This window comes from Xiphophorus hellerii, chromosome 2 (assembly GCF_003331165.1).
Source record: "Xiphophorus hellerii strain 12219 chromosome 2, Xiphophorus_hellerii-4.1, whole genome shotgun sequence".
Classification (NCBI taxonomy): Eukaryota; Metazoa; Chordata; class Actinopteri; order Cyprinodontiformes; family Poeciliidae; genus Xiphophorus; species Xiphophorus hellerii.
The window spans coordinates 14,019,944-14,047,121 of record NC_045673.1 but is presented as its reverse complement, the minus strand read 5'-3'; the positions used below and the strand labels follow the sequence as shown (position 1 = coordinate 14,047,121).

Sequence of the window (27,178 nt, the reverse complement as noted above, 5' to 3'; positions counted from 1 at the left end):
GGGTGAGGGTCAGTAGGTGGTCTTTACAAATTATAGACATTTAATCTCTTCATTTGCAACCCCCCAAGCATCCCGCAGTACGTGTTCAGAATTATTAGTTAAATAAAAAGGAATGCACTTTTATTAATACACTTTAAAAAGGCATTTATGATAATCCATGTAATAAATTCATGCTTGTGAAGGTCAGCAGATTCAGAGATCCAGTTTTCAGACTGTACCTCTGTGTGTGTGTGTGTGTGTGTGTGTGCTTTGTGGGTGGAGATTGAGAACCTCCTCCTAAAAACACAGTCAACACCAGCCAGCTTCACTCCCTGCAGCACCTTTGTTATTTCTAAATTTGAGACTGCAACATATTTTTTTTATATTCATCATTTTACTTACTCAGTCTCACAATCATCCTACAACTCGTTGGATTTCTTTTTTTTTCGACTAGCCACCATTACAGCAAGGTAAGTGTTATTTTGGACCGTTAGGGATCAGTTTTGTTTAACGAGTCAGCCATGAAAACTTGACTACAACCAGTGTTTGTTTTTCTTTTTCTTTTTCGGACACCTAAGAGCCATGACGTTATAACCACAGGTTCATGGCGAACTCGGACGCTTATTTCAGTTTCAGCGGAGTAAACCGGAGGTTTGGATGTCGAACGTTATTGTGTAAAACCGTTGAAAATCCGCGAGCGACGTGACGTGACGTGCGAGCTAGAAGATTCTACACGTTTACCTTAAAGCGCGAGCAGTTACAGTGGTTGATGGCGTCGACCACACTCAGAGCGATAACGTGTCTTTAAAGTCCTATAATTTGGGGGTTAACTGCGTTAAAAGCCGTCAAACAACGCATATCCGACTCTACGAGAATGTGTGTAGAAGTTGACGTTCGTATAACGTTGCAGGCAGCTAGCATAAATTGTTTTGACTTGGTTTGTTACTTTTTTTTGGAGGGGTAAACTCGTACAATTATATATTTAAAATCCACTCAAGGAATGATTTAACGTCCATCAGTTAATTCACTGACGCAACTTCCTGAGTAAGTTTCCCTTTGTGGTCGTCTTTTACAACGGTCATCTCTATTTAGGTTCTGTTGTGAGCTTTTAGATGGACGTGTTATTTTGATCTGGGCTTAAATACGGCGACAGTTATGTAGAGCAGCCTTTTAAAATGCAAATTTTGCCTTCAGATTCCATATACCTGAAGTTAGATGTCCAGTTTTGCAAAATATGTCATGTCTCTTTATGCGACAGAGATTGCATGATTATTGCAGTCCCTTCTATTATCTGTTATTAATGTCGGAAGGGTTGTCAGACTTTTTCTGTCTATTTAGTTCAAAAAGTGACACCAACATGTAATATGGATTCATTACACGAAGAAGAATATATGCTCATTCATGGCTGAAGGTTAGTGGAAACCTGAAATTCAGTTTGTACGATAAACATATTATTACAAAAGACCAATAATTTACAGAAATGTCAGTCTACTGAGAAGCATGTCCATGTAGTGCACACTAGATGCAATCAGTTCTCGATCTGGGAATACTGCTTCAATGCAGCACGGAGATGACCAACCTGTGGTGTTGAGGCCACATTTCAGAAGAATCTTACCTAGCCTCAGGAAAATGAAGACTGCAACGTCTGAAATTCTCTCTGCATATAAATACCATGTTTACTTTTCTTTTGAAAATCAAAGACCAAGAGTTTGGAGGAAGAGTGAAAAAGCACAAAACCCAACTTGCTTTGTGATACAGCGTTCTTCCACAGATTATGATGAATTGAGGAAACACTTCATCCTCTCTAATGTTAGTTTATTGTTATATTAAGTCCTAAGTCAGCTGCCTATCAGGAATTTTAGAGCATGACATACTTGATGTGCTTGATTGACCAACAAACTAAATAAAGAATTTATGATGTTTTGTTGTGAGGATGAAAATGAGCAACACTTGACCCAACTATCCAGAAAGGCTGATGTTAAAGCAACCTGGGCTTCCTTAATAACTTCTGAATGTTTACCATCAAACATTTATTAAATGTATTCTAGTAGAGCCAGATATCAAAAGTGCACTTTTGTTTATGTCAAGACAAAATACATATTTAGATATTGTCTAAATACTGCGATGGACTGGTGACCTGTCCAGGGTGAACCCCGCCTCTCGCCCGTTGACCACAGGAGATAGTCACCAGCACCCCGCACAATCTTAATAGGGATACGCATGTAACATGATGAATGGATGTTGTCTAAATATATTCAATATTTTATTATCATTATGTCCATTAATTTTGTTGCTATTAATATACTGTGAAAGACTGACATTGGGTCAATTTCTTCTATGTAAACTGTTGTAATTGAGTAGTAGTATAAAAAATCACTTGCACATTGTTAGAAGTTTATATCCTGTTGAGATTCACAAATGAAAACTTAATTTCTCAGTGCCTAACTTTTCAGTGGAAAAAAAAAAACATGCTAAAATGAAACTTCGCCATCTTTCAAAATCCAGAATTAATTAGTAAATTTATTTTATCCCAGCAAAATGACCCCAAAAGGAGTTTTTCATCAGTTTGAATTTAATCATCCCATTTGAACATGTTGCTCAGCTTAGTTCCAGACTATAAACAGGTCGGCCTTGTTTTTGGTATTAGTAGCACACCCAAAACACACTCCTTTATTTTCTGACACATTGTGTGCTCACAGTAGCCTGTTGTGTAGTGCTGACATTCAGCTCCACTTTATTTTATATACTAGTCTCACTTTGTCTATTCTGGTGAAGGCTTTTGACTGCATACAATCTTGAAAGTACAACCTCTTCAAACTCTTAATGTTTTATGTTATTGTAATAACCTAACAGAATTAGCGCAACCTCAGAATAGGCAATACTTAAATTACTAACTTTGATTTTTTTTATTGAACAAAGTCAAAATCCTAACATGTCTGTTTTTATGAAATTTCTGTGAACATTGTCTAACCTTTGGGGGGATTATAGTGGGATGTTAACTCCTGGAAAAGTCTGAAAGCTCCTAATTGTAAAAAAAATAAAATAATTTTCTTTAAATGGATAAGCATAATTTGTTTTCTAATGACCTTATAGCCCCTTCCATATGTTTTACCTCTAAGGTTTTTAAGGAATAAGTTGTATTTGCTTGTTTTACGGGTAGATATGTAAAACACTTGAATTATTTTATACCATGACTTTAATCAGCACTCTGACAAAGTCATATTTTAAAAGTAAAACCTGTTTATTGAAGAAGATATAAAATCCTTCCAGCTGTAATCGTCACTGCATACGTGTAACTACTTGAGTCACCTTAGTAATTTTGTTATGTTTGTTCTCAGATGAGTCAGGCTGAGCAGGTGCCTGAGGACATGCCTGCATGCCATACAGATGAGCCAGAAGCTACAGGTAAGCTGAGCTCTAAATCTCCTTTGACACCTCATAAGACACTCAAGGGCAAGAACACGGTTGACGTTTTGCCTTAAACTGACTTTTTAATATTTAATGAAGGAAAAAATAATCAGGCTGGATTTGGTTAAATTAATGTGAAGGCATGCTGAGTCTAAATTACAATGCAGGAATGCAGCTTTAAGAATCACCTAAACCTAATGAACGTCTCTGACATATTTAAGGAGTCATATACAGAGAGGCATGAATAGCATTGAAAAAATATGTAAACACCACAGGACTTGTTTCAATTATGGAAACATACTTTCCATACATGTTCTCCAAGTAAAAGCTCCATCATGTTTCAGAGTTATGTTCCTTTACCGTGTCAGTCATTAAATAAAACTAAACCTTTCTGCTTTGATTCAGTTTGAAAGAGCAAAATTATTTATCTTTTCTAAAATAATGAGAGAGAAACATTTTTCATCAACATATTCCTCCAAGTCAGAATTTAGCATGCAGTGAAATGTTTTTTAGCATTGCATTTTAAGTGTATGTTTTTGGTCAATTGTTCAGGGTGTCCTTTTACAAGCATCACAGTAGTTTGCTAGAATGTTCATTCATTGTACTTCACTGCAGGGTTTGCAAGTTTCCCTCTCTTTCCCTCAAATGTAATAGCAGAGGTGTTCAAAATCAGTCCTGTGTGTTTGAATTTTTCTTTGGTTCAACACACCTGGATCAAATAGTGGTTAATTTGCGAGCCTCTCCAGAACTTTGACATTGCGATGAGGTGGTTGGAGCAGAGGCTCATCTAAACTTTCAGGATACCAGACCTTGAGTAATGGAGCCGGACACCCATGGACAAGAGTAGAAATGCAGTGCATGTCTTCAACCATGAAGGCATTTGCAAACTGTAATCTTATTTAGTTGTTGCTGCTGCTTTTAGATCAATAGCCACTTTTCTGACAGGCTTTTCAGGCCGTGTTGGTGAATTACGTGTTTCATTGTGGATACCGACACTCTCAGCAGCTTCAGCCTCCTGACAAGGTTGTTTGCATTTGTCGTCTGGGTGGATATGTACATTTGACACCAAAGCACATTCATCCTTCCTGAATGGTACAATGGCTGGATATTTCCCTGGTGTTTATACTTTCATATAAATGTAAAAACAGAATAATGTGGCACCGTCAGGCATCCGGAAAATGTATCCAAGGATGAACCAGACTTGTGAAGGTTCACGCTTCTCTTTCTAATACCTTTGCTGATTTATTTTGCTTTTTTTAAAAAATTTTTTTTACAAGATGTGACACAAGAAAGCAGTTTGAGGTGTTCCTTTAAAGTACACTACAAAATGCCTCCAATTTACTCAAATGTAAAGTAAGTTATCAAAACTTAGAAAATCCACAAACTCTTTAACTGGGCTTTCCCAGATTGTTTAAATGTTTAGAAAAAAAAAACTCACCAACGCCAGCAGATGGCATGATGTCCTAAATGATCGTTGTCTGTGAGAACTTAACCCTGGACCTGTGCAGTAGCTTTTGAAGCACTGAGTTCAGTCTCAATCCAGGTCTGGTGAATATTCCCCAAACTCTTGAATGGGCTTTGATTCACATTTATCTCAAGGCTGAAATGATCCCTCTTGCATCTGTGTCTTTCTCCACTACCCTTCTTTATTCCACTCATCTTCTATTAATGTGAACAGCCAGCCTAATTACCAAAGTCTGTTTGTGGCTCACCTTCTTTATACATAGTACATAATATTATTGGCTGCCTGCTGGACAACTGACACATGAGCAGCCTTCCATATGTTTGTGGAGGCTGTAATATAACATTTCTGTTTAAAAACAATTATGATTTTATTGTCTTTATCTAATATTCCTATTTTTTTAAAGTTTTTAATTAGCCTGAAAATTAATGAAGCATTTCACTTTGTGTTTATGCTTTTGAATAAATCACTGACATAAATTAACTATTCATTGATATTTTTATTTACGGAGATGCCCCCGTAGTCACAGAGTAAACAATCCATCTTTCCGAAACAAATTCATCATTAAAGAAAAAGTAATAGTATTTATAACTTTTTGTCGTTGATTAAATCAATTCACAAAATGTTCGTTTTGTTGTTTTAAATCAGACGCCAACAAGGACCACCCACAGACACAATCGGGGATGTTCGGCAGGTTGGCGGGGGGGTTGTATGGAGCCACCAAAGCTACAGTGGGTGGCGTGACTTGGATAGGAGGAAAGAGCCTGGACCTCACTAAGACAGCTGTCTGCACTGTAGCTGCCGTGCCTGTAATGGGAGTGGGGCTGGTGAAGGGGGGAGTGTGTGCCGTGGCTGGCGGCGTGACCGCGGTTGGATCTGCAGTAGTCAACAAAGTTCCTCTAGGAGGCAGCAAAAAGAAAGACAAGTCTGACTGACATGGAGCAGAGGAGACTGGACACACAGCTCACACTCCTGTAGATGTTTTTACATTTGTAAGCGGGAGAAAAAGCAACTAAAGACTTAGAGCTGCAGTTTGCAAGTTATGTTGTTGTCTTTGTGTCATTTTTATGTAACTAGAGATAAAATTCACAATTGTTTAATTATGTTTTAAAAATTGTACATAAAAAGAAAGCAATACAGCACACCTGTTCTCATTCCTTCTGATTCAAGACAATCGATGATGATTTGTGCCTTATAAGGAGTTGTTCCTTTCATCTGGAAATAATTCACTTTCAGCTGGTAAATACTAGAAACACTCTGAGTCTGATTTCTAATTACTCCTCTTCAGATAAATACACGTACTGACAAATGATAAGATAAACCTGATCAAGGACATGGTAGGTAAAGTCGTTTTTTAATGTAGATTTTTATGGGTTGGTTTATTGTGTTTAACCTGAACATTTTGGTTCCATTTCAATGTGCATGTTTCTCAGATGTACTGTATGTCTTCCTTGTGGTAATCTTCTCACCTTAGTAGAAGATCCCTGCTTTAGACATTTTATTATTATTTTTATTACAATAAATGCATTTTATTACTGTGCAAAGGACTTTTTGTAATTAAATCTTTTCTTATTTGTATGCTTTCCTTTTGTTCTTCTCGTAAAATAAAGCTGAAAAGTTTTTCTAATTAAATTATGGAGGTAATTTTCTTGATTTTAGGTTATATACAGTACAGACCGAAAGTTTGGACACAACTGTGTGTCCAAACTTTTGGTCTGTACTCAGTTCAGGCCAAAAGTTTGGACACACCTTCTCATTGAATTCAATGAGAAGGTGTGTCCAAACTTTTGGTCTGTATCGAGTACAGACCAAAGGTTTGGACACACAGTTGTGTCCAAACTTTTGGTCTGTACTGTATATAATTAATATGCTTTAAGTTTCACTGCAAAATTGTATGTTTTAATATTTGTAATGAGATTTTATTTCTTCAGTAATTCAGGACTCGTATTGCAGTAAATTCGTACTCTAGTAGCATTATACTGATTCTTTATAACAATTCACTTGTAGTTAGTGCATAAGAATTGGTTAACTGAATTATTTTTAAATGAATGTTTATACAGAAAGTATGTTTTTATAAACCCTTTTTGAAGCCCCAAAAACAATACTTGGATGCATAAAAAAAGATTTCCTGCAGCACAATAAAACATGTTCGGTTTCTGCTTGCTAAAAACCATTCACCTACCAGGCTTACAGTTTGATAATAACAGCAGGGTAAAAGCAGAAAACAGAGTTAATGCTCCTGCATACGAAGCATACGCGCCACTCTTCTTTTTTCTTCTGCCATTTCTCCCTTCACCACACAATCAAATGCATACCACCAGCACTCCACCATGGCCAATGTATACAATTCTATCAAAAAAAATGTTAATTTGTAATTAATCAAAAATATTTAGAACTGATCTGAAAATAATTCAGATAGGATAGGGTATGTGGATGAAAATTTTAAGTGTCCAAATCATCGTAGATTACTTAAGTTCTTGTTTGACCGATCTGTATATTGTGCTTTTCACTTCTGTTTTAGCCTAAGATGGTTCACAAGCCAAATTACTTTGGAAATGCTGTTTTATATGTTTTCCTAAATGAAATAAATGTTTTTTGAATCTCAAATTGTGTTTAAAGAGTTTGTTTGCACTAAAAGATTAAATGTAAGATTGTAAACCAAAGAGGGTCAAATGAAATCTGTAAGAAGCAGAAACAACCCATTAGTCTTCTCAGTTAACTTGATATATGATTAAGTTACTGAAAAACCTTCAGTATGCAACAGTTACATTTATTATTTCTCTTTGTGGTGCCCTCTGACCTGGGCAGAAAGCCACCACTGACTGTCCTTGATCTGTCCCAGTGTCTGTGCTGTGAAACAAGTGAAACTCCAGGTGTACAAGTGCTGTTTGCTGAGGCATTTGGGTCTTAGCATGTCCTGTTGTCAATGACCGGCACAAACTGATGCTAAATAATCACCAGCCAAGGTCTTCCAACCAGAGGTTTACATAATTCTTTTACTCTATTTTGTTTGTTGACTCTTTGGGTCACAGTAACCTTTTAAAGGTCAGAACCTCTGGTTTTGTTTGCTTCTAAATGTTTATTTTGTTCAGTCACAGTAGCAAGAATACTGATCCCCCTTGCACCTAATTTACGTGTAAAATAGTTTTTTTCAATGTATACATAAAAAATTTGTAGCAACTCTTCTATCTTCAACTTTTGTTACATTTTGTTTCATTGGATTTACAAATATCAATATATTGATTTATTTATTCATTTTTTTACATTTTAATTCATGCAGTTTGTCAACAGAAGTTTGAAACTATTACTTTTTAAACTTGGGGTGCTCCTGCGATGCCATTTGGTTTTTTTCATGCTTGACATATTTGGAGAATTCATACAATTCAAACTTGTACAACGAAACCACTAAATACAACTTTAAACATGTTGTCAAGTAAACAACTTTTATATGAAGAACTAACAAGAACCAATCATTCTATCTTCAAAACTGAATCAACTGCTGGTTATATATTGTGCGATCATTTACTTAGAAATACAGTTACTTTTTTTTTTACTGTTCAACAACTGCATTAATTTTAAAAGTGTTTTTTCTAAATGTTCCCGGTTGAATTGCTTAGGTTGACTCTGCTCGCTCCTGAGGGGCAGTCATAATCACTTGTCCAGATGAAACCACAACCTTTGGTTCAACCTTCCTCTCCTCTGCAGCCTCTGTGTCTCTCTCTGCACAATGACATGAAAACTATGGTCACATCTGGGTGTCTGTTGATCATTATATTTTTGTAGGTTTTCAAATGAATCACTTACTTCCTATAGTGTGACATAATGGTTCACAGCTTACACCATGTCCTGGAACGCACACAGCTGTGCTACAATGAATGTACACCTGAAGAAGAAAAACATTATTAGAAATAATATCTAATAACAGTGGTTGTTTTTGTCAGGGTGCTGCATTCATTACGTATTCTCTTAGGGGTTCCATTGAATTGGTGTCCACAAAGGTAAACTTTTTGAAAATGAAACGTCGGTAGTGAGTTGGAAATTCCAGACCAGATGAAGGACCCACTGGAACCAGTGTGGAGAGGTAACGATCATCTGCATATGGACATCTGGATGGAAATGGAGTAATACTGGGGTCAACATGGGTGTGTTAAGGCAAACAGCACAGCATAACCAGAAAATTTCTGAAGAAATTTAAACGGGGCCTGCCAAAGTGTGCCCCGTTAGAACCCAGTGTTCTGATGCTAGAAATTTGCATCAATGCTAAGCTTAGCTAATATTAATAGCATGTGGAGAATCTCAAGCATGTTGACTAACATGGACTTAATCCATTCAGTATACTAAACATGGCTAATAAATAAGAAAAATAGATAAAAGCGTATTTTAGGGGAAAAGCTAATGCTGCACTAGTGGAGGGCAGTGAAATGCTAATGTTTGTGCATTAGCACAAACATTAGCAAGGCAGTGCAATAACCTCAGAGAAACAGATAGTAAGGGCTAATAATGAGAAGAACATTCAGGCTTTTATTTTAGAGTTAGGGTTAGGCTAGCTGCTAACAACGTTAGCACTCTGAGGACAACCACGCTAGGGCATAAAAATAATATATCTTACCTTACATATGAATGCTTGTCTTTCTAAGTAATTGTCCAATAAAATATCTGAAAATACAATTTAAACGATACAATCGTTACCTGTTAGAAACTCGGCGCTGCAAACTCTGGCATTGTTAGTTTCAGCACCGCCTGTTTTTAGCTGTAGATTGTTGATCCATCCAGTTTTTTTCGGTAAGTTTTTAAAAATGAACTCCCTTGTGACCAACTACCTTCGAAACACGAAAATAACGTTTATCTTTCTCTCTATTAGAACGGTTGGAACAACTGTACAGGACACAGACTTTAGGCATTTTGATGCTGGATCAACAGAAATAAATGGGCTGCATTTACTTCTGGCCCTCCATCTGCATTGGGTGAAATCGGTGCTACGTCATCTGAAACCCAGCAATACCCACAGTAGTGGTGACGTACTTCCGTTTAAATTTTCGCCACATAGATCGTTTCCGGGTACCGCTTGCTCCTACTGTTTTTAGCCATATCTGCAAGAGCTGTACCATGAACAAGACGCAAAAGTTAAAATATATTTGAGCTACTGGTACAGCTGAGTTTTGTTGTGTGCCGTTGTGTCCAGTAATTAGCTGGTACAATCCAGTGCTTAGTTTTTTCATTTTCCTGCTGATATAAAGGCGACAACAGACCATAGCCAAAATGTAGCCACTAAAGCTAACACTGGTAAAGTTTGTAGCTGCCTGCTATTTCAAACTTGAGGAAATTGAAGATTCAGCGTCAGAAATGGGAAGACGGAGGTTGAAAGGGAGCTGTACCTGCTTCGTTCACTGGAATAATTTGTTGGAGGAAAATAATGCGGGAGGAAATCCACTGTTACGGGAACAGGCTGAGAACAGAGGCAGCGATTCGGCACAAGGTAAGTCAATGTGTGTGTGTTGATGTATGCGTTTGTATACCGAATATTAAATTATTTTTAGGCAACTCTTTAGTTTTTTAAAATATTACAATTATATAAAATACACTTAACATGCAGTTGGAGCGCCCCTCCGATACCAAGCAAGGTAATTTAAGAGCAGCCGAGGGCAGCAATGCTTCATCCTGAAAATTATTCCGTCTTTCTGTTCTACCAACACCGAGCAACATGATCCAAACCACACAGGTAACATGTTTATCTGTGCTACCCATAAATCCGTCCTACCTTGATGCGCACATCAATACTACACCTCATATTGCTTACTCAGCATATTTCTTATACATTCTACCTGTGGAAGTTTCGTTGTGTGTTTTATTTCATCGAAGATTACGGTAAGTTTTATTTAATTTGTTTTATACCCTGGCTTTCATTAAGCTGCTGTATTACTTCATGTTTTTAGTTTACATGACAGGAAGCTTGTAAATTTATTTATAAATGGCTTTAGTTTGCCGTGTGCAATGTCGTTACCACTGTAAACAAGTCATTGTTTTGGCGGTTAATCAGGACAAAATATGTTGTTTTGTGGGCTTTTTTGTTCTATACTTGTGAATATTAAGAAATATGCAGTTAGTCATGTAATTCAATAAACTGAATAAGGCTGGATGATATGACTTACAAGATTTTTTTTCATACCAGATTTGATTTTAATCGATTCCTCCCGTACTCAATTTCTATAATAAAATTACAGAAAATACTTTCAAAAAGTGCCTTTATTTCAATCATCTCTTCTGGTAGTTGTACAACTACCAGAACTTCAAACTTCAAACTTGAGGATCTCACTGTACCTGAGATGTATCTTGGCATTATGGCCAGATACATCCATCCATCCATTTTCTGTACACCCTTGTCCCTAGTGGGATCGGGAGGGGTGCTGGTGAATATCTCCAGTAAACGTTTCGGGCAAGAGGCGGGGTACATCCTGGACAGGTCGCCAATCTGTGACCAGGATCCGGGGGGCCGGCAGGAATCTTGGGCCCCATGACAAAAAATTTATTTGGGTCCCCCCTTTGCAGCTGCTGTTACAGTTTCTTGAGTCTATCTGACCCATCAAAAGCGTCACAATTTTAAAGGCTTGCAACTGCCTTGCTTTCATTGATCCAATATTGATCCTAGCACAATATTCACTGCTCATAAATTTTACATTCAACAGTCCACAGGCTGCGGGCAAATAGGTTGCTTAATTTTTTAAAAATAGTTTTAGCTCATTGAAATTTCTCTCCCCTCCAGCAACACTCACAAGCATTGTGCAAAATGTACATGAAACAATCCAGACCTCTCAAAAAATGCTACTTTGTTGTATTTTGTTCAAGCGGCAGAATATAACTCTAATAAAAAAATATGTTTTCTCCATATTTGTTAAAGCTGTCACCATGTTAAGACAGTTTGCTAAGAAACAGATAATCTGTGAAAAGATCAATCTCCTCCACCTCCTGAGTTGCTATTGCTGTCTAAAGAAATGCTCGGTTCTGACCAAAAACAAACAATCAGAACCAGGACAGTCTTAGTGCTGTCAATCAACCTCATTTACTCACTGCTTAGTGTGCTAATGGAAAAATTTATAAAGATTGTTTGAATTTCTGTGAGTAATAAATTGTTTTTGTTGTGTAACTGTAAAAAGAGTAGAGCGACAGGAAAAATCCACACAGATTGAACACAGTGTTGGTCACCTTTTTCACTGGGACAGGGTTAAAGGTTATACTGGTATCGGAGTTAGAGCTGCTGCTAACCGACTCATCTGTTGTTAAGTGTGGTAAGAGGTACAGGGTAAAGTTAAACATATAAATATGTTGTTAAATTCTTCCCTTCATTCATTAGATGCTAGTGAAATGGAGGCAAACAGTAGTCTGTAGCTAAGCTAAATGGTTGACAATCTCGCACAGTCTACCCTCCTCTCTTGGAGAAAAACTAGGCTATAAATTGACACTCTTGTCTTTGTTCTCTTTCTTTGTGAAACCATTTTTCTTGGCAGCATAGTAACTCCCACAGTCGTTCTTGTTTTGTGACTGTTGCTGAACACCGTCGAGCCAAGCAGGAACGAACCATTTCATGCAGATCCAGGGGGGTGTTCAGGGCAAATATTGATATGTGTTTTTTGGACTGGGAGTGGTAACATTTAATTTTTACTGCTAAAACAATTTTTTAAAAATTATATGCTTAATTTTGTAATTGACAGGGCCCCATCTTTTTCTCTATTTCTAGCCACCTTATTCCTAGCCCCCATGAGGCTTTGCGTGATTTATGGGCGCGACTTCCGCCGCAAACCGGAACTGCCATTTGTTTACATGTTAGCAACTCGCTAACCGGCTTTCGTCAGAGGTTTTAGGCTATAAAATATGTGGGAACACCAGCTATCGTAGCTTAAATGTGACACTGTTGGTTTACCGCAACCTACAGCTATTACGGGGAGGGATGGCAACTTGAAGAAATGGCTGCATTTCTTCAAGTCGCCCTTGCATATCTAGGTACCCGCACTAGCATATGCGGTTGCTACGGATGCATATGAGGGTTTTCTTCCATTGGCTTTTTGTCCACACAATGAAATGAGCACACATAAAGCATTTTGGGTTCTCTCTTCAAGTTTAGAATTTTTAGCCAAATTCTTTTTGTTTCTTTATCTGTCCGTAGGCAATGAAAACTACCGTTTTTGTTTTGGGAGGACGTTCAAAACACACTTGCTGCATCCACAAACTACACCGTGTTCCAAATTATTATGCAAGTGATATTTTCTCAGATTTTTCTAAATGGCCAATGCAAATGACGGTCAGTATAATTTTCAAGTCATGAACTATTACAGTATAAATCAAATTTTACTGAACAAAGCTCCCAATGAGAAACGTCTTTTTTTCAAAAATAAAAAACTCAAAATGCACTTTTCCAAATTATTATGCACAGCAGATTTTCTAAACATTTTATGGATTATAAAGAACTTCAAACGGTCATTCTGTGAACGTGCAGCATTAAATGGTCACATGTACTAAAATCAAAAGCTATTTCAATCAAAAACATCTTAACAGACCGAGTTACATGTTAACATAGGACCTTCTTTGATATCACCTGCACAATTCTTGCATCCATTGAACTTGTGAGTTTGTGGAAAGTTTCTGCTTGAATTTCTTTGCAGGATGTCAGAAAACCTTCCCAGAGCTGCAGTTTTGATATGAGCTGCATTCCACCCTCAGATCTTCTGCTTGAGGAAACTCCAAAGGTTCTCAATAGGGCTGAGGTCAGAGGAGGATGGTGACCACACCATGAGTTTCTCCCCTTTTATGCCCATAGCAGCCAATGACACAGTGGTATTCCTTGCAGCATGAGATGGTGCATTGTCATGCATGAGGATGATTTTGCTACTGAAGGTACGGCTCTTCTTTTTGAACCATGAAAGAAAGTGATCAGTCAGAAAGTCCATATACTTTGCTGTAGTCATTTTCACACCTTCAGGGACTCTGAAGAGGCCGACCAATGATTCTCTCCCCATGATTTCAGCCCAAAGCATGACTCCACCACCTCCTTACTGACATCACAGTCATGTTGGGATGTGGTGGCCATCCACTACTCCGTCCATCTGGACCATCCAGGATTGCACAGCAGTCATCAGTGAACAAGTCTGTTTGAAAATTAATCTTCATGTACGGCTGGGCCCACTGCGACCGGTTCTGCTTGTAAACACTGGTTAGGGGCCGAATAGTAGGTTCATTCACCGCAAGCCTCTGGAGGATCCTCCACCTTGAGGTTCCAGAGGCACCAGCAGCTTCAAATAACTGTTTGCTGCTTTGCAAGAGCATTTTAACAGCTGCTCTCTTAATCCGATGAATTTGTCTAACAGAAACCTTCCTCATTATGCCTTTATCTGTACAAACCCATCTTTGTTCTGAATCAGCCACAAATCTCTTCACAGTACGATAACGCTTCAGTTTTCGTTAAATATCTAATGTTTTCATACCATGCCATACGGCACTACACTACCTGATGATTTTAGTCAGCAGAGAGATCCTTTCTCTTTCCCATATTGTTTGAAACCTGTGGCCTGCTTCATAATGTGGAACATCCTTCTTAAGTAGATTTCCTTTAATTGAGCTCACCAGACAAACTAATCAACCCAGCTCTCTGAAATTATTCAAAGAGCCCTGACACACAATACCATCTATAAATGTAATAGCACAACAAAAAATTTTATCTTTATGACACTTTAATCCAATTTGCATAATAATTTGGAACACGGTGTAAACGTGGCCTGATTATTAGAGTATAGTCACGAACAGCACAACAGTTACCCGAGGGTCACAAGGGCATCTTATGACACTTTCCAGTGGCAAGTTGCTCTCTATAACAGGTTAATGTGTGATTCGGTTTGGTTCTAGTCCAGTGGGGAGATTCTCTGTATTACGGTCTGGAACGCAACAGCTGCGGTTATTTCTGTGCTGATTTGCAGCGACACTCAGCAACGGAGAACCTCGAGGTTCAGGTCGTGATGGACTAAATAATCCCAGATATTTTATTTTGTCTTATAAATAAATTTTGCTGTCCCAATCATAATTATAAAGACTCAGATCATGAATGTTATAATTTTTTTAATTCAAACGAAAAATAAAATTCACATCACACCAGGTTAATATTGTGTAGTTCTGGTGTTTTATACTGTTGGCACAAACCTACAGCTCAGATCTCTGACCAGCTTCTCTGCTTTTTTCTTTATTACTGTGAGTTCTTCAGAGAAACAAGCTGCTAGCAGCGCTGCTAATTCACGGTAATTCCATTACAAAACTTAACGATTGTGTTCCTGTCGCTCCCCGTGATTAAACTCACAATTACGATAATCTGTTCTGAGCAGCTCTCTGATAGCAGACGGTGTGTCAGTAAACTAGTTTTACTAAATATTGTATTATAACCAAAAAGAGAGATGTAATGTCTGTCATGAATATAGACTAGCAAAAAACCCTACAAATTACAGTGAAATACTGCTACTTCCGGTGGGCGCCGGAAGTAAGACCCATAATCGTTTCCCCAGTAAGCCTCCCAGGAATAAGGTGGATAAGAAAAAAAAAATGTGGGAGGGGCCCCCTGTCGGTCAGGGGCCCTTGGAATTGTCCTAACTTCCCCCTCTATACGGCGCCCCTGGCCAGGATACAAAATTTTTAATTACGAGAATGCAGTCATCATAACAGCAGAATAAATATGCAGTTTTATAGTGATGTCTTAAAATTACAAGAAGTCGTTTTAATGAGAAATAAAGATTCAGATTGATCTGACTTAACCAGCACAGTCCATGTGGTTCTGACACATTTGCCAGTAAAGAGGATGTACATTGCCACTTCAATTGACCAGGTAAGCATTAAGGTAAAAATAAAAAATAGAGCAAACATACAAAATGGAAACAGAGCTACGGATAGGAATACTTTCTATATAAAGAAAAGCAAAAAAGTTAACAGCAGGAGACGGAAAAGCTGTTGGCAGCATTAGCTCAGCCGATCCCTCCCTTCAGGAAGCCACCAAACAGAACTCCTGTCCAACTCCAGCTATAATAAAGATATAAAAAAGAAATTGAACAGAAAGATAAAATAACAAATAATGCCAATTCAATAATTCAGATCTAATGCGTTCTAGATGCAAAAAACGTTATGAGATTCATCAGTATTTACCAATTTTACAAATCATTTAGAAGGTTTCACAAATGTTTTATTTATTCTGCTATTAGTGCAGAATAGTCCAGTTAGGCTTGAAATGTCTGGGTGTTGTAGGCTTTAAAATACAACACATTAAAAATGCTCAAGATAGTGAAAAGGTAAGTGTAATCGTTTAGCTATTATCCGAATTAGAAGCTACATTAGGACGCTAACTTCAGCTTCGACTGATAGCTACTCGTTGGGTACTATATAGATATATGGATATATACATCTATATACATATATAGATATATATATACAATACAGACCAAAAGTTTGGACACACCTTCTAATTCAATGGGTTTTCTTTATTTTCATGACTATTTATAAGGCAAGAAATCCCACTTATTAACCTGACAGGGCACACCTATGAAGTGAAAACCATTTCAGGTGACTACCTCTTGAAGCTCATCAAGAAAATACAAAGTGTGTACAAAGCAGTAATCACAGCAAAAGGTTGCTACTTTGAAGAAACTAGAATATAAGGGGTATTTTTAGTTGTTTTACACTTTTTTGTTTAGTGGATATTGCCGGCAGTAAGTCGGGCTCGTTTCCGGTGAGAGTTGGACTCCGCCAGGGCTGCCCTTTGTCACCGATTCTGTTCATCACTTTCATGGACAGAATTTCTAGGCGCAGCCAAGGTGTTGAGGGGATTCGATTTGGTGGCCTCAGGATCTCATCTCTGCTTTTTGCAGACGATGTGGTCCTACTGGCCTCATCAGGTCATGATCTGCAGCTCTCGCTGGAGCGGTTCGCAGCCAAGTGTGAAGCGGCCGGGATGGGGATCAGTGCCTCCAAATCCGAGGCCATGGTCTTGAGCCAGAAAAGGGTAGAGTGCCTTCTCCGGGTCAAGGGGGGTGTCCTGCCCCAGGTGGAGGAGTTCAAGTATCTCGGGATCTTGTTCACAAATGGGGGAAGAAGGGAGAGGGAGATCGACAGGCGGATTGGTGCAGCGTCTGCCGTCAAGCGAGCGCTGTACTGGTCCGTCGTGGTGAAGAGAGAGCTGAGCCATAAAGTGAAGCTCTCGATTTACCGGTCGATCTACATTCCCACCCTCATCTATGGTCATGAACTTTGGGTCATGACCGAAAGAACGAGATTGCGGATACAAGCGACCGAAATGGGTTTTCTCCGTAGGGTGGCTGGGCTCTCCCTTAGAGATGGGGTGAGAAGCTCAGTCATCCGGGAGGGACTCAGAGTAGAGCCGCTGCTCCTTCACATCGAGAGGAGCCAGTCGAGGTGGCTCGGGCATCTGGTCAGGATGCCTCCTGGACGCCTCCCTGGTGAGGTGTTCCGGGCACGTCCCACCGGGAGGAGGCCCCGGGGAAGACTCAGGACACGCTGGAGGGACTATGTCTCTCGGCTGGCCTGGGAACGCCTCGGGATTCCCCCGGAAGAGCTAGAAGAAGTGGCCGGGAAGAGGGAAGTCTGGGCCTCCCTTCTGAAGCTGCTACCCCCGCGACCCGACCTCGGATAAGCGGAAGAAGATGGATGGATGGATGGATGGATGGATATTTCCACATGTGTTATTCATAGTTTTGATGCCTTCAGTGTGAATCTACAATGTCAATAGTCATGAAAATAAAGGAAACTCATTGAATTAAAAGGTGTGTCCAAACTTTCGGTCTGTACTGTAGATATATCTATATATATATATATAAAACATCATTGCACAGATAGATCGCACATCGAACAGATAATCAAAACACTTAACGTTTACATAGCATTTTTGTAAGATTGTCCCTGTTAGCTATGTCAGACATGAGGCATTATGGTGAATACAAATGATTTATTAACTTGCCTTTGAAGTTATTGTGAAGTTTGACACATCCAGCTTAAATCCTTTGTTGTTGTTGGAGCATTTCAGGATGTCTGAATAATTCTATAAGCATCATTAACAGTCCTGCTGCGACCGAGAAGCCATTGTTAACGTACTGTGGCCTGCGCCCCAAGTGGTCTATGTGGTAAAAAAATGCAGAAGTGCTAAAATGGAAGTCCGTGGCATATAGGCTAGGTGGAGAAAGAATTCTATCTTTGTGAGACACCCATTCAGTTTTTCTGAAAAAAGCAGTCCGAACAACTCCTTCCCGTTCAGAAACTGTGAGATGCATTCGAAAACCCTTTGAAGCGTATGAGAGGGCTATTTCTTGTCTCCGATAGTACCGCAATTAATATCTCTCTTGCTCTCTCACAGTAATAGTGGTGAGAGAGAGATGGTGTGCGCTGAGCTCTGAAACTTTTGAGAAAAGGATGAAAATGACTGTCTGGGAGCCTGAGGTTACCCTGTCACACTACTTTGATCTGAAGCACCTTGACAGAAAACCGTCAGCCCTGGAGAAATTTTGAAAACATTTTACAGCATTCGGTGCGATGTCCTGACCGACTTTCATACCAATCGCGCAATTTTTGTAGGCGTGAGAGCGATTTCAAAATTGGTTAGGGGGTCAAAAATCCACTCCATTTCTCACTCTAATGGAGCGGCAGTTGGTTTCAGTTACACTCTGTGTCCCAACAGTTGGAAATTTTGCTCGTCTTTTGCTTTTTACGTCGCCATCGTATGGAGCTCTCTAAGGGGCTCCTTGGAGGGCTCCAAATTTTTGGGAAATTTTTTTCTTTTGCTTTCCCTCACAAAACTTTTGCGTTCCTGCGCAAAAGGTTTCACGTTTTCTCGGAATAATGTACTGATCAGTTCACTCTGCATAATTTAATACTGTAAGCCTTTCTTACGGGGCCGCCGTACTTTCTGCTTTAATACAAGGTTATGTAAGGTTTTTCCATGAATGTTAATATCTCCTTGTGAAATATCTGAAGTTTTATATCTTTTTTTTTAGTATGGAAATGGACCACAAACCTATAAACAGAAACTTTTTTAGTTTTTTTAGTATGGAAATGGACCACAAACCTATAAACAGAAACTTTCTGTAAGTAGGAAAGAAATAAACACACATCCAAACTATTTGGACTATTTCTGAGTTATCATCATGGGGTTATCATCAGTTTTGAGTTTTGACAGTGTGTCTCTATTGTGCTGGTATTCTGAATGGTTTAAAAGGCCGTTTTCATGTGCAGCTTCATCTCAGCCTTACACAAACAGACATAAACATGCAGTTAAATCAAGTTTCAATCAGTTTTTTGCACCAAAGAGTTAATAATAATAAACACGCTTTCACTCAGGTTCTGTAAGAGTCATATGGATGAAATAAATCATTATTGATATGACAGGAGCACGTGGCTTTGACCTTTGGGTGGTGGGTGCGTCGATGTAGGCGTGACTGTAACCTAGTATGAATGGGAAGGTTACTGGCATCCTGGCTTTGTGTGTATGAGGAAGCGGCAGTGGTGCATTGTTTGGCCTGGTCAGTCTGTCGCAGTCCTTGTAAAGTTTGATGCATGATAATCAAAATGGAATAAATCGAACATTGTGACAGAACAAAGAAGTGGCCTGGAGTTGATTGTCATCTGTTCGACCAAGCGTCAAATATGGCAAGCATATTGCTAGGGAAAGCAAAACTTATTGCGAGGTAACGCAAAAGTATTGCGAGGGGAAAGTAAAAGTTTTGCGAGGTAACACAAAAAAAAAAAATTCCCAATGTCCCCTAGAGGGCTCCGTACCATCATAACTCCGATTCCCAATAAAAATAATAGCTCCAATGCTGGGATCGAGCCACACGTTTTGATACCATCTTTGTGGGGGGGGGGGCACGCAGCGGTAGAGCTGCATTAACAGAAGAAAAATAAATAATTATAACTAGAAAATTTCTGAAGAGATTTAAACAGGGCCTGAGAAAAGTGTGCTCGTCGGTTGGAACCCAGCGTTCTGATGCTAAAAATTAGCATCAATGATAAAAGTAAGCTACAATGTACTCAAGAGCATGTTGAGAGTCACAAGCATGCTGACTAACATGGACTTGCGCCATTCACTATGTTAAAACTTGTGTTTAAGCTAAAACGAGCCAAAATACTAATGTTAGCCTAAGAAAAAGTGTGTGCTAATGCAAGTCAGTCACTGCTCTCCCTATGCATTGCTATGGCAGGCCCCAATAATAATAAAGAGACATTCTATCCATGGTAGAACAATATTGCCTCCCATACATCTATGGCAAGTCAGTCACTGCCCTACCTATGCATTGCTATGGCAGGCCCCAATAACATCTTATCAAAAGCATTGTGTTTCTCTATTAAAACTCAGTAAGCAATAAGGGGGGTTTTCTACAAAAAAGTCCAAAATTATTAAGTTTCTCTCTGATTAGAAATGAGATTGGTATCTGACAAAAGATACTAAAAGAATGTAGGATGATTATCTGCTTTCAAAACATTTAATTGAAAAAGGCATTAATCAAGCCCTTCCCATAATTGCTGAGCCTTTTCTTACACCGATATTTTTGATGACTTATCTTCGGTGATGAGCTACAAGTCATGAAGGTTGAAAATCCTCCATGCCATTACCCTGATTTTTAGCTCCCTCCACAAGTTCTCTAACAGATTCAAGTGAGGACTCAGACTGGGACTTCAATTTACTAAAAATACTTCCAGTCAGATATGTTGATAAAATTAAAATATTGCTTCAAATCTAAAACTGCAAGGGCTATGAAAGGCTTTGTGCTGAACTGTAGAAATGTCACTTGCATCATTATAAGTTTATTTGTTCACTACACAACAGCAAGTTCCCTTATTATCTTGCAGAGTTCTGCACAGTACTTACTTTTGTGAGATTTAAATGTATTTTATCCATAAAAGTTAATTTGTACTTCTATTTTGCAGATAAACTTGTCTATTATAGTATCATTTTCCCTCAATTTTAATAACTGTTTATAATAAAATTTAACATCCATCTCACTCAGATTCAAATAGCATTAAGAAAATCTTTCTAATAAACATAATTGACATAAATGTAAAGAACCAGCTTGTTATCATTACTAATATAGCGGAAAAAAGTGTTTTAGTTACCCATTAATCAGAATGTCCCACTGGGGCAGGCTATGAGGGTTGGGGCCTGTAGTTGCCCAACAGCGTCCAAGAGTCAGAACCAGTGTGGGATCTGTCTTGTTAAGCAGCTGAACTTCCACATACACTGGATCCCTCAGTACTTTGCCAACAGGATAGTCTGAGTCCTGATAGTAAGAGGTGTAGGCCGCATCCACTGGGAGACCAAACGCACAAGTCATTACGACAGCCAAGTTTGCAAAATGGTCGGCATCACTTTGCGGGCAACATATACTGACCATCGTTGCAACCCTTTGTAATGCACTGGCCATTGCCCAACTTCAGACCCACTCTGATGGGTCCAAGACCAACAGCAACTGGCAGAGGAGGATTATCCAACAGCAGAACTTCGACCACCAGAGTTTCAACTGAGGTGCCAATGTACCTACACTGGAAGAGTAATCTGGAAAAGAGAATGGGTGTTGAACTGGCTTATATATTTATTCTTAAAATATGATACTTTTCTAATGTTCACCTACTCATAGCTGCTGTCCCTGGTAATGGCTCCAAGAGGCCCAATACCCACTTCATAGGAAGATGTCATACTGTTCTCATATATTATAACTCCAGGCTCCTCCTACAATGTGTTAAAATGGCAAAATGGGTAATTATTGAAAAATAACCAGATTATTGCCTAAATTAAAGCAATTTTAAAATTTTGATTTTACCATGACAACAGTGCCACAGGCAGTAACAGGAAAGAAATAGATAGCAAAAATGGAATTAGAGTCAACGTGTGTACAGCCTGGACCTCCTCCCCACAGTGAGATTGTTTCAAGGTCAATGTGGGGGAGGGTGACGTCTTTGGCTACAACAACAATAAATTGGCCATCCTTGGTACACTGGACTGTCACTAATGGAAAAAAAAGACACAATATGATAAGTTAAACTATGCACACCAAATTCCACTTGTAAGAACTTCCGATTAGTCACTTTCGTTTTGAATTAGATGTTTTACAGGCTAATGTATTTCAGTTTTCGTCTTACAAGAGTAGCCGGTTCAACACTCACCTCCTTTTCCAAAGTAGCAAGACTGGCCTTGAAAGCAGCAATCTCTGGCCTCACATTCAGTGGCAGTGATGTCTGGAGCTCCACATGGTACTCTTGAAGCTGTTGGCACATCACACCTTTTAGGGCTGGGAATCAAAAGGTCTTGTGGTCTCAAGGGAGGAATGGTGGCTGTTTGAGGCTTCAGTGGCTGAGGATACTGAGGTTTAACAGGCATCTGTGGCTGAGGATACTGAGGTTTAACAGGCATCTGTGGCTGAGGATACTGAGGTCCAGCAGGCATCTGTGGCTGAGGATACTGAGGTCCAGCAGGCATCTGTGGCTGAGGATACTGAGGTCTAGCAGGCATCTGTGGCTGAGGATACTGAGGTCTAGCAGGCATCTGTGGCTGAGGATACTGAGGTCTAGCAGGCATCTGTGGCTGAGGATACTGAGGTCTAGCAGGCATCTGTGGCTGAGGATACTGAGGTCTAGCAGGCATTTGGGGCATAGGATATGGAGGATACTGAGGCTTTGAAGCATCATATGGCAATTGCTGGGGGTTCAGAATTCGACGTTGCGACTGAGGTTGAAGGTAAGGGTTCTGAGGTTGCTGGGGGTAAAGGTTCTGAGGTTGCTGAGGGTAAGGGTTCTGAGGTTGCTGAGGGTAAGGGTTCTGAGGTTGCTGAGGGTAAAGGTTCTGCAGGTTGCTGAGGGTAAGGGTAGTGAGGTTGTTGAGGGTTCTGAGGTTGTTGAGGGTTCTGAGGTTGAGGGTAAGGGTTCTGAGGTTGGTGGGGGTAAGGGTTCCTGAGGTTGCTGGGAAGGGTTCTGAGGTTGCTGAGGGTTCTGAGGTTGCTGAGGGTTCTGAGGTTGAGGGTGGGGGTTCTGAGGTTGCTGGGGGTTCTGAGGTTGAGGGTAAGGGTTCTGAGGTTGCTGAGGGTTCTGAGATTGAGGGTAAGGGTTCCGAGGTTGCTGAGGTTTTTGAGGTTGAGGGTGAGGGTTCTGAGGTTGAGGTTGAGGGTTCTGAGGTTGCTGAGGGTTCTGAGGTTGAGGGTTCTGAGGTTGAGGTTGAGGGTTCTGAGGTTGCTGAGGGTTCTGAGGTTGAGGGTAAGGGTTCTGAGGTTGCTGAGGGTCGTGAGGTTGAGGGTGAGGGTTCTGAGGTTGCTGAGGGTTCTGAGATTGAGGGTAAGGGTTCTGAGGTTGCTGAGGGATCTGAGATTGAGGGTAAGGGTTCTGAGGTTGCTGAGGGTTTTGAGGTTGCTGAGGGTAATGAGGCATCTGAGGTTTCTGGGTATACTGAGGCATGTGAGGGTTCTTCTGTGCCTCTGCTTCCTTGCTAGCCAAGCAGCATAGCAGAGCTAGTGCTGCCAAACAAGTGACACTCCAGTGACTGGCCATGACCTCACAGCTGTCTGGTCTGGTTAGTCCCCAAGTCTCCACTTTCTGTCTGTTGTTTCATTTATGTCTTCCCAGACATAATGCTTTACAGACTCCACCCCTTGGGGAAATAATAATTTCCAGCATTCATACAAAGGAGGGCAATTCTGTCTTATCAGATCAGGTCAGTGAGTTAGATAACAGTATGACATTATGTTATGGGTCACAATAACTTTTATGTGGTCTTTACACCCCAAAATTTATCTTTAGCAAATGTTTGTTTTATTAGCACATCATCACAAACACATCGATCTTTTCTCTGGACTTCCAGCTTCATTTGATCTGTACCTCAGCTAATGTGTTTTTTCATTCTCACATTTACTAGTTCTCCTATTATTTATATTTGTATTATAAATACAACAATGTCAAAAACCCAGTAGAAAAGAACATTTAGCATAGAATTGCCTCAGAAATGAAATGTAGAGGTTTTACAGAATATTTTTCTTTACCTTGCTTTGTATTTCTGACCAGGATTAGGGTTTGAGGTTAATTTACAAAAGTGGGGTTTGAACATTAAGTATATGGTACCATTGTTATATTTAATGATAGCATTACACAGTCAGTGCAAATCACATATCACAAGGATTGACATCTGGGTACTGCGGAGTCCATTGGACTACTGTAAAAAAAAAAAAAAAAACTTAAGCACACACAAAGTTTTAAAATGATTTTAAGCTTTGTGAAGTGGAAAGTCATCCTGGTAAGTAACCATACGGACACTGTTGAAGAAGGGATTGGCTTGTTTATAACCACTACTCAGATAGGTCACAGCATTTAAATAATTTTCCATTGATGCTTTGGGGCCCAAAGTATATCAGGAAAATATCCTCTTCACAGATATTTTTCCAATCAATGATTTTCGAATTCTGGTGAGCCTGTTAGACATGTAGCCTCTGCTTCCTTTCTTACATGAAAGTTATCTGGTGAGATCTTCTGCTGCTAAAGCCCATCTTCAAAGTTTAAGCTATAACCCCTTCAGAGATGGCTTTGACAAATGTTTTTGAGCTACTGTAGCCTTTTGATCATCTCCTCTGACCTTTGACACCAACAAGGAGCTTTTGCAGCTGACTCACCAGATGTTTTCTCTCTTTCACACCATTGTTTGTAAACCCAAGAGTTGGTTAGATATGAGAGTAAAAGCAGATCAGCAGTTTATAAAACACTCAGATCAAGTTATCTGTCACCAAAAAACATGCAATAGTCATTGACACCTAAATCTGATTTCTTGCCCATTCTGAAACTCATCTTCACCATGTCTCAATGCCTAAAAGACATGGAACATTACACATTTTTAGCATTTTTTTACTTTCAAGTAAAACACTAAGATAAAAAGTGTGGCAGCAGAACTAAACTCTGTGCTTTCCATCTTAGCATTCCTTACTGTGGAGGAATGCTCTTTTTTCAAATTAACTACTTTTCTAAGAAATATAAAATCACACCAGCCCTAAATTATTGAAAAGAGACCACAGACTTTATCATATGGACTAAGATTAGACAAGTGTTTCTAATTGCTTATAAAACTAATACATATATCATAATAGAAACCTGGAATACAGAAGGCACTGAAATGTTCAGGAATCAGTTCTCATTGCACTCAAAACACTGCTACAGTTATGTTCATCCTAACTATTGCCACAGAACGGAGAAAAGAGGAAAGATGTTTATAATTTTGGCTCATTTACCACTCTGATGTTTTTATAACCCTGTTTATAAAAAAGCTCTTAAATAAGGGGCAATTAGACTGAGGTCACTAGTGTTGTTGGCCACTTTTTGTGGATTGTGAGGCAGCCTTTTGTTGAGCAATGGGTTCAACTTATTATCTAAACCAGAATAATGTGTTATTTTCCACATAAGCAACGCTCTTTAACATTTTAATAAATCTCAGTCTAATTTCTAGTTTGTTACTACAGGATTAAACACATCTTTATTCTGGATACTATTGATGATTGCATTAAAAATATGCAACAATAGAAATCGAATTTTCAGTGAGAATTTGAGTTTCTAAAGCCTAATGAAAATCGATCTTCAAATTGACTGTAGATATTTCACAGATTTCACACATTCTGCCATTCTAAAGGACATCTATCATGATTATGTTGTAATGTTATTTCAGGAAAAGGCAGTTAAATTCCCATTGAAAGTATTTTTGTAGTTGCGCTTGTTTTTTTATCATAGTATTTTTTGCAGTGACATTGTACTATACAGTGAAAACTAGGGTACATATTAAGGAAGCATTCCACAAATAAAGGTCCACAATTGACAAATAAATAAATGAAAATAATAAATAGCATTGTTTTGAACACAATAAAAAGCAAAACAAACAGGATAGGAGACATTTCAACTTTGCACAGATTGGAAAACTAATGACTGTAACTAATTACAAACTTTATTTTAATTAACTAAAATCAGAAAGCACTGGGGTTTACTTATTCTATAGTGTAGTTTTGCTAAACTCCCTGAACAAAGTTCTTAAATGTTATTCTAATAATATTTTAGGACAATAAATTGAAATGAGCATATTCTGTATATACAGAGAGGAATAACCAAACGATGGAACCTCTCACAGTGAACATACAAATACAGATGTAAAAAAAAAAAAAAAAGGCTTGCTTTCAATATTTCACAGCATTATATTTTACCATCTGAACTATCAAGATGTTTTCCTACTATAAAGCAAATGTCGATAACTGCAGGGCATGGTGTTAAAACGACATATATAAATGTGGAAGTGCATCTTGATCAGTTAAAATAGCATGTTTTTTTGTCTTTTCCCACTTTTCAGATTTTTTTCAAAAATTTAATTTCAAAAGGTACTTAAATACAGTATTCAAGTAAATATAGTCCATTACTGTCCACCACTGTACTTCACGTTCTCATCTTTATTAATATTCAATATTTAACAATTAACTTCTTTCCTTGGTTATAATTAATTTTCAGTCAACATTTTCTCTGTATTTTGCATGACTCACAGAATACCTTTCATACTGCCTTTTGATCAGACGATGGCGCTGTTTATCATTTATTTTCATTAGTGAAGATAGGCTAATGAAATCAGCTACAGAATTAGCATACATTGCTTTGAGTTTTTATTTCTGGAACCTCTAAATAAATAAATTATATATATATATATATATATATATATATATATATATATATATATATATATATATATATATATATATATATATATATATATATATATATATATAGAGAGAGAGAGAGAGAGAGCATGTGAATTTCTTGAGATATCTTTGAAGTATGTATCACATGCTTCACATAAATTGGGATCAAGGTGTTAAACCGCATCAGCACGAATTTGACACTTTTTTCTTAAAATCAACCTCTTTAGTTTTTCAACAATCCGTTAAGCTCTGGTGTTTCTCGAGTGCCCCCAAGTGGTCAGATGAGTATTAGCCCATGAGTCATACCGTCATTTACAAGCATACATCTTCATCAGTCCAGAGTGTTTGCATAGTGAAGTGATCCACATTAAATTCTGCAGACCTTCGCTTGGCTCTGATCTTATGCCTTTTGTAATCAGAATGGACTCCAAATTTCAACATAAAAAAATAACTATGACAAGTTACCTTTGAACTATTTCAAGTTACATTTGAAGTCATATTCTTCATATTTACATCATCAAAAGCGCTCCTGAATTGTGCACTTTTTCTTTAAGAAGTGACCACCACGACTGGCCTACATCCCCCACAATTCCAAGCGGCATAAGCC

At 38.7% G+C, this 27,178-nt stretch overlaps 2 protein-coding genes and 1 long non-coding RNA gene across 4 annotated transcripts; 2 read left to right on the top strand and 1 right to left on the bottom strand.

The window, feature by feature from the left end:
• Positions 1–260: 260 nt before the first annotated feature.
• tmem263 (transmembrane protein 263) lies at positions 261–6,427 on the top strand. 2 transcript variants are annotated; one of them, XM_032549121.1, is made up of 3 exons: positions 261–449; positions 3,318–3,384; positions 5,498–6,427. In XM_032549121.1, exons 2-3 carry the CDS (start codon positions 3,318–3,320, stop codon positions 5,782–5,784), a joined length of 354 nt encoding a protein of 117 aa, XP_032405012.1. In that variant the 5' UTR covers positions 261–449; the 3' UTR covers positions 5,785–6,427. The 2 variants fall into 2 exon arrangements, with proteins under 2 accessions (XP_032405012.1, XP_032405021.1); XM_032549130.1 differs by lacking the exon at positions 261–449 and adding an exon at positions 531–1,023.
• Positions 6,428–6,576: 149 nt separating this feature from the next.
• Positions 6,577–7,456, top strand: LOC116733564 (uncharacterized). Its single transcript, XR_004342063.1, has 2 exons — positions 6,577–6,622; positions 6,678–7,456. It is a non-coding gene; the product is annotated as an uncharacterized LOC116733564 (long non-coding RNA).
• A 630-nt stretch (positions 7,457–8,086) lies between these two features.
• LOC116733548 (zona pellucida sperm-binding protein 4-like) lies at positions 8,087–23,442 on the bottom strand. The gene is given in 10 exon segments (XM_032584374.1): positions 8,087–8,569; positions 8,654–8,732; positions 8,808–8,955; positions 20,990–21,182; positions 21,265–21,428; positions 21,505–21,602; positions 21,694–21,878; positions 22,037–22,683; positions 22,730–22,815; positions 22,817–23,442. Coding segments are annotated over 10 exon segments (2,301 nt in total). The 5' UTR covers positions 23,411–23,442; the 3' UTR covers positions 8,087–8,462.
• Between the last annotated feature and the right edge of the window lie 3,736 nt (positions 23,443–27,178).

Excerpts from the sequence above, each read along its gene's own strand:
- tmem263 (XM_032549121.1), top strand. The coding sequence starts at position 3,318 with ATGAGTCAGGCTGAGCAGGTGCCTGAGGACATGCCTGCATGCCATACA. Across the intron at positions 3,385-5,497 it reads AGATGAGCCAGAAGCTACAG|ACGCCAACAAGGACCACCCA; the intron begins GTAAGCTGAGCT and ends GTTTTAAATCAG.